Here is a 7,744-nt window from a genome sequence, read left to right as displayed (position 1 = left end):
GTTAAAGACCCCTGCCCTCGTGTAGTTTTTATGACCTTTAAAAAAGCCAATGATTCTAACATGTCTTAAGGAAGCGAGGTTTCATATCGACAGTAGTAGCTCATCAACACAATAAGCCGCAAAACATAAATCAGGCCGTTGGTTATCTCGTTTGAGTTGTTTACCATTGAATTGTCGATTCATGCATGTCTTGGCCTTTGAAAGTTTTATTGTATAAATGCTGTATATATGGGTTTTGCTCATTGTAGTAAAAGACTGCCGTTACAGCGAAATATAATAGTTTTTACTCAGAGTTTATAACTTTTAGTATCTGGTTGACATATTTATCTTGTTGCCTTGGGTATCATATCATGCATCTTTTGATTCTTTATAATTAAAGTATTTCCAAAATGGAAAAGCATATACATATACTAGATTCACTAGATTCAGATATATCTATTACCAGCATAAAGGGATTATCATGGTTTTTCATCATTATTAAATGGGAACTAACACATTAATTATTCATGGGGATCATCGTTCAGTACATTTAGTACATTGCAAGCATTGATTTCATGTCAGGAACAATTTCCGTTGAATTCTACGGCTCTAAAACAAATCCATACCGTATGTTTTCAGACATGCATGTGATTCACTTTGTTTTATTGTATAATGTTTTATCAAATTTATGATGCAATGTTCATAACATATAGTTAAAAATCTTAAATTTTATTTTCATGCATACATTTTATTAATATATTTGCACTTTTGACAGATAAATATTTTTATTAACAAATATAACGGTTATTTGATTCTTTTATGTTGACAGTGCACATTTTCATAGTACTTTTTAAATATTAAATTTCATGTGATGGATAAATTCGATCATTTACTATTCACATGTTGGAATTTCTACATTACGATTTATATTACAACATTTAGTTATTTACTGTTGTAGTGAACATTGTAGGCACTTTGAACTGAAATGACTTTTTATAAAATACTTATCGAGTTTCCCGCCAAATGTCAGTTTAGAAAAAATAGAGTTGTCCCCCGTGTAAACTTCCGTCGTCTGTCATATGATCTCCCTTGAACGATCAGCACACGGTCCAACATCTCAAAGTTTAAACGATGTTACTGATGAAATAAAAAAATGTCATTTAGAACTTTCTTAGAGGATAACGTCTGGGTAAATAATAGATTCACACAATTCTATGAATACAAACCATGAATTTCGAAAACTTGCGAAAACGAACAAAAAAGTTGGAACGAAACTGAACTTCCAAAGTCAAAAACACTCAGAGAAAGTCGATTCTATATACTTTACTGCCGGATTGAAATATCCCACCATCCCTTCGTAATGTTTATCAATAACAAAAATGATTGGTATCCAAGAACACAAAAAATAGAAAACATGCAAACATACAATTGTTTTAAGATAGTAATACAGTTATAAGTGATAATAGAAAGACTTAAACTTTTAGTCAAAACATTGGGTAGGAGGGTTAACACATAAAAATGGTAGGGGTACAGAATTCAGGTGCCTGTGGGGCTGCTTCATTTGTCTAGGTCGGGCTATGCCCGGTTCGCCCTATCAGGGGACCGGGTTAAATATTGCTGAAAATAAAACGAGTGGAACCGGCTGTTATAAATTAAGATGACGATAGAAGTTCAAATTTATACTGTTTTTCTCTCTGAGCTAGAAAATATAAAAAATGAACCTGTTAACAATATAAATATATATTTTTAAAATGCAATCTTTTTTTCTTAGGCCTTATTCATCATAAAAATGTTTCTCCGACATAAATTTTATAAACTTGTGTTTACATATAAAAAGGGTAGATGATCACTTCAACATGTTCAATGCCCCTTTCATTTTGGACAGTTCTGCATTTTGTAAAACAGATGGATGACGTTTAATTTAAGAAAAATGATGCACTTACATGCTTTGTTTTGTTTTTCGTTCATTTTTTACTTATAAGGCCGTAAGTTTTCTCATTTGAATTGTTTTACATTGTCTTATCGGGGCCTTTTATAGCTGACTTTGCGGTAAGGGTTTTGATCATTGTTGAAGGCCGTACAGTGACCTATAGTTGTTAATGTCTGTGTCATTTTGGTCTTTTGTGGATAGTTGTCTCATTGGCAATCATACCACATCTTCTTTTTTTATATTTACAATCCAATACAGGAACTGTCCTATTTTCTATTGCATTTTTTGTTGAAAAAAGATTATTTCAAAGACAAATTTAGGAAGTACAAAACATACATTTATTGTCATCCCAAATATTTTTGTCATGGACGTTCTGATTTTGTATGGTTTCAGAAGAGTTGTGGCTCAATTAAATCCATCTCTCCCTTGAGTAGTATAGATAAGTCATTTAATTTCAATCTAAGTTTATTAAAGGAGCAGAATAATAATTTTGGGATATTTGATTTTTTTTTTAAATGCTGGAAAAGGCTGACTCAGACTTTTACCATTATATTAAGCATTGGCTTTAGTTGGGTCTAGCTAAAATCATAAGAAAAAAATTTAGAACCCACTTAAATTTTGGTATCAATTGACCTTTTTATAAATGAGTTATTGATGTCTTCTATGGAAAGAAAAGTGCATGGGTGATAGGCAGTGGCAGAAGAATGTTACCCAATATTGGATAAAAAGAACCCAAAAGTCTGAACATCTGAAAAATTTCATAAACCTTACTTGAGTACATGGTTTACCTTTAGAATAATGTAAAATGGTAGAGATTATCTTAATGGAATGCAAATTGAACAAAGCTTTATAAAAATATGAGTATTAATTCACTATTAAATAAATTTATCTTTCTTAGAACAAGTGTACATGGTGAACATGGTCTAGGACAAACAAAATATTTTGACCAGGCATAATTTGGCTTTGGAGTTAATTCGGGCTAAGCATTACAGAATTAATAGTATTGAAGATAATATAACATGCATAGCAGTAGGAACTAGCACTTGAGAGATACTTATTATTAGAAGAACAAAAACAATATTTAAATAGTAAAGCTTTTATGATGTTTATGTAGGCAACAAGACAGTGAAATTTACCTAGTATACATAAATAATATTGTGGTTTGCTACTGTGTACTACTGTCATGACTTATATTTTTCACTAAATTATTTTGTGTTTATTACTTTTAAATCTTTTACTGAATCACTTTGTGTGAACTACTGTTATATTTTTTACTGAATCATCTTGTTTGTTCTACTGTTACAGTTTGCATAGAATCAACTTGAATATGTTGAGTCTACTGTTATATTGTGGATTGTCTTTAAGTTGTTTTAATCATCAATATAAAATTACTTTACAGGTTCCAATAGTAGCTGGTGTTGTCCTATTGATTGCTGTAGTTATTATAATTTATTGCATGTGCAGGTATGTCATATATTTTTCATTGTCATTCGTTTAAGAGTTCTAACTTATGACTGCAATCAAACATTGGAACCATCACTACAAAAATTAGAAAAAGTTACAGAAAAGTTGAATAGAAAATTCTGTGGAAGTTTGGGGAAATGATCAAGACGTACTGCAATATCATATTTTGAAATGTAAAAAAATTATTCATTTATAATTTTCCTACAAATCAATGAAATAGTTGAGAATAAGGTTTTCTCGGTCAAGAAGTCAGACTTTTCTTATAGTCACGGTCACCACTCAAAACCTGTTTTATATTATACGCCCATGAAATGTATAGTGTTATTTTTAAGTTACACTTATTTAAAAAAAAAATGATATACAGTGTGACCAAGAAGTTCATATATTTCAAAGATATATACATGATATATAAGGATAAAAAAAGTAAATCATGAACATTTCAGTATAACATGTATAACTGATATTCATTCTAGTCAAAAGATGTTTTGTGAAGCATGCTCCTGAAATTTTTTGAAAACTCTTGTGCTATGCTTGTACTTCAGTGGCACTAATCATGTTGCTTTCATTTTAATATCCTCTTTAATAGAATTGTACTTGTATATATTAACAAGACATATAGAAATTAATTAAAGACAACAAAATCTGACATTAAAATGAAAAAATATGTTTTCTTGTAATAGACGATGTCGTCGTTTTGACTACACAGCATTGAGGGATGAACAGTCGCTACCACAGAAAATCAGATTTGAAAAGACTCAGCAGGAAAACATTTTGAGAGGTTTGATTCCATTATTTTATAAATTATAGTTAACAGTCGTTTGCTTTTTCCCCAAACAAAAAAGGCAGGTTCATAGAAAAACCTACACCATCGTTCTATACTTATACAAATCAGACATAGAATTTACCTTAATTGTCCTTATCAGAATCGAAATAATTGATGCAAGATAGACTTAATTGTAGTTTTAATATGGGTAGGCATTATATTTGTGAATATAATGCCTACCCCTGTTAAAACTACAATAAAGTATAGCTTGCATAAATTATTTCTTAATTAAAAATGATACAAAAGTCTTTATGATGTAATGTAGAATATTACAAAATTATAGCAAAAATACTGTGTTATTGATCTTGAATCACAATTCTTTGATAAATTTTGTCAAAGAAAATATATTTTTGTATTTTTTTTTATATAAAATGTATTGAGCAAATGTGAAACTGTAGAAACATATATTGGTAGTAGAAACAATGAGAATTTGAAAATATTTTGACAGATGCGTATTTGATGTGTAGTTTGAAAAACAAATATTTGAAAAATTTGGGGTTGCAGAGCAAGTATTTAACTACTTTACCTAGGGAAAAGCTGTATGAATTACAAAAAAAAGTCAAAATATGAAAGGAATGTAAAAAATGTGTGTACATATACATTGTAGCAAGCATCTTTAATTCTTTTCTTCTGTATGTCATTTTGTTCAATGACAGCAAATCAATGTTACTTTGGTATGAGTTTTAAGATGGTGTTCTAATAATTTGTTAAAAATTTATTTATCCCAAGGAAATTATTGTTTTGCACATTTGATTCTTTCCCACATGTAACAATGGTAACGGCTCAGTTATTCATTGAAATTGAAATGATATTATTTTGAATTGTAGATGAAGCATGGATGAGTTGTCAGTTTTATATGAGATCTAATCCACAATACGATTCTGTCCAAAGGATGGAAAATATCGGTAAGTCTAAATTTAGCTGATGTGTTTTTCATCTTATATAAATAAGATAAGTCGTGGTGGTAATTTTTGAACCTTCAAACAAATAACAGGAGATCATGAAAAATTTATCTCTACTTCTTCAACTACAGACAAGAACTTACATGATATTGAGATCATTGAATCTTGTAATACTGCATGTAAATTCAGAAATTATTGCATGTACGTGTTCACGTTTATTATTGTGATTTTTCAAAATGGACACAAATATAAGTTTAATTATTGTGATTTCAAAAAAAATCTGCTTACAGGTCAATGTTTTAGTTATCAGAAGGTGAGTTCATATTATTGCAATACTCACCAGTCATATTATTTCTGAAATTGCAGTACTTAATGGCTTTAATAAAGTGTACTTTTTTTCTTGTTTTTCAGGTTCTAGATTTGGTCGCCATTGGTTTAGTGTCAAAGACAGCATGAATAAAGAAAATGTTCTGACAATAACACAGTTATGTTCTAACATACCTATACCATTCAGTTCATCAACAAGAAGAACATTAAAAGAATTGTTTTCAATATTAAAAGTAAAATATTCCTTATTTTATACGGATGAATTTGCTTCCATGTTTTTATCATTAAAAGGTTAATTTCAAATTGTAAATCTATTGAAGAATTTTATAATGCACATTTTATAGCATGAAATTGGTACTGGCAAATTCAGTAACAGGGACTAATGTTATCTATGTAAGTATCAGTTTTGGTCATGGGTGAACTGGATAGTTGTTAAGTGACCTAAAGTTGCTTATATCTAATTCATTTGAACTCTAGTGGCAATTTAAGTACATATTCTTGTTTTTATATTAAAAGAAATTTGGTATTTTTTTTTTTGTCTCATTGGTAATCATACCACATCATCTTACTTTTACTTTGAAAAAAAAGTGGCAACTAATCATTTTGCCAGAATATTAAAACAGATTTTCTAATCATAATTTATCATATGTTTATTGCTTAATTAAGATATTGTTGTTTAATTTTTCCAGCATCCGTATATTTTCCCAACAACAGATATAGATTTTGTAATAGACCAGAAGCTTGTTGTTGTTGTTCAGCCTGTAGCAAGTAGAGGGTCACTTAAAGATTATATTTTCCAGGTAAAATTTTATACCTTGTCTCTGATTATTTCAGATAGTATGTTGAATTGTTAGTGTTTGTTTTATGCATTGCACTTCCTTGCCTTAGCAGGACTATTAAATTCTGAAAATAATATTTTTTTCTGCATGGTGGAAAAATTTTGAAGACCAAATTGACAGTATTGAAAAAAAAATTCTCTGAATCGTGTTAGATTTGGTGAACAATTAAAAAACGCCACAAGAAGAGCATTTACAATGACCTCTAGCCTGTGTACACTGAGGTTTTAAGTTTGAAATCCTTTCATGGTGAGGTATGTTTGACATTGATTGAAATTGACAAGGATTGCCAGTTTCATATAGAAGTTTGTGATAACGTATGTGTATCTCTGGTTTACTCCATTAAAAGCTGACCACCATGATATATCAGCCAAGGAACTTAAGAGAGCTGTGGTGTAGTGGTTAGTGCATCGGACTACTAACACAAAGGTACCTTGTTCGATTCCCGTTCCTGGATGAAAATTTCAGGGACTGAATTTTCGGCTCTCTTTTCACACCATTTGTGAGTATGGTCTTGAGGAAACGATGATAGTCCATCGGAAGGGGGACGATAAATGGCTGACCCGTGTTAAGAGAGAGCCATATCTCTTGCACGTAAAAGACATCCTTGTAGATTTTGAAAAAGAGCAGGCTAATGCCGCTACAAGGCAGCACTCTCACCCGCAAAGTGGAAAGGGATTAATATCAGTTGCAAAACTTGTTTCCCAATCCACTATAAATAAGTATGTTTAAACTAAGTTACAAGTGACTTTTGACTGCTACAGAAAGTAGCAAACACCATAAATATTTTATTAAATATTAAACCAGGAGTGCCAGCATACCAATTAGTTTTAACAGATTTCATTCTAATAGAAGGTAAGGTATATAAATGATGCAAAAGCTTGCATTACATCTTGTTATTTTTAATTTATTTTCTATTGAACTTTTTTAATTTCCATTTTTATCTCTTTCAGAAACGCTATTCAGGATGTTACCAAGATAAATATTTCCACAAAACCAAAGGATTAATAAATACTCAAGTTAAACTTTTTGGGAGACAGATTTTAGAGGTAAAAATGTATTTTGAATCAGATTTTTGTACAACTGTTTGCATGATAAGGGCCTTACAATGATGATAAAAACTCTTTAATTCTATTTAATATTAAAGGATTGGTAAATTTTAACTTGAAATTAAGTGACCTTTGTTTAATTTAGTTTAACCTAAGGAATATTTTTATCTATAATAATGCTTTATATTTTAAATACAGAAAGGAATTGATGCTAAGTGACAAAATAAAAATCTACAACTCACTTTATAAAAGATGTCATATTTTTTTAGGCATTACTGTATTTAGACAGCAAAGGATTTCCAACACATGGGCATTTAACGTCTAGTAATGTTATGATATCTGATGGATGTTGCACGTGAGTTACAGTATTTATTTTGACCAAATATCAACGTAGAAAAGACATTATTTTACTATTGGTATTGATTTAATACTAG

At 30.1% G+C, this 7,744-nt stretch overlaps 1 protein-coding gene across 2 annotated transcripts in view; it reads left to right on the top strand.

Moving 5' to 3' along the window:
* Positions 1-3,313: 3,313 nt before the first annotated feature.
* Positions 3,314-7,744, top strand: part of LOC143082302 (slowpoke-binding protein-like) — a 46,158-nt gene continuing 41,727 nt past the window's right edge. For both annotated transcript variants that reach the window (XM_076257939.1, XM_076257930.1), the window contains exons 1-7: positions 3,314-3,373; positions 4,054-4,151; positions 5,024-5,101; positions 5,510-5,658; positions 6,115-6,225; positions 7,215-7,310; positions 7,580-7,665. In XM_076257939.1, the coding sequence (XP_076114054.1) occupies positions 3,366-3,373; positions 4,054-4,151; positions 5,024-5,101; positions 5,510-5,658; positions 6,115-6,225; positions 7,215-7,310; positions 7,580-7,665 (626 nt within the window). In that variant the 5' untranslated portion in view covers positions 3,314-3,365. The remainder of the gene's footprint in view (positions 3,374-4,053; positions 4,152-5,023; positions 5,102-5,509; positions 5,659-6,114; positions 6,226-7,214; positions 7,311-7,579; positions 7,666-7,744) is intronic.

Source organism: Mytilus galloprovincialis, chromosome 1, assembly GCF_965363235.1.
Source record: "Mytilus galloprovincialis chromosome 1, xbMytGall1.hap1.1, whole genome shotgun sequence".
Lineage (NCBI taxonomy): Eukaryota > Metazoa > Mollusca > Bivalvia > Mytilida > Mytilidae > Mytilus > Mytilus galloprovincialis.
This window is presented reverse-complemented; position numbering and strand designations above follow the sequence as displayed.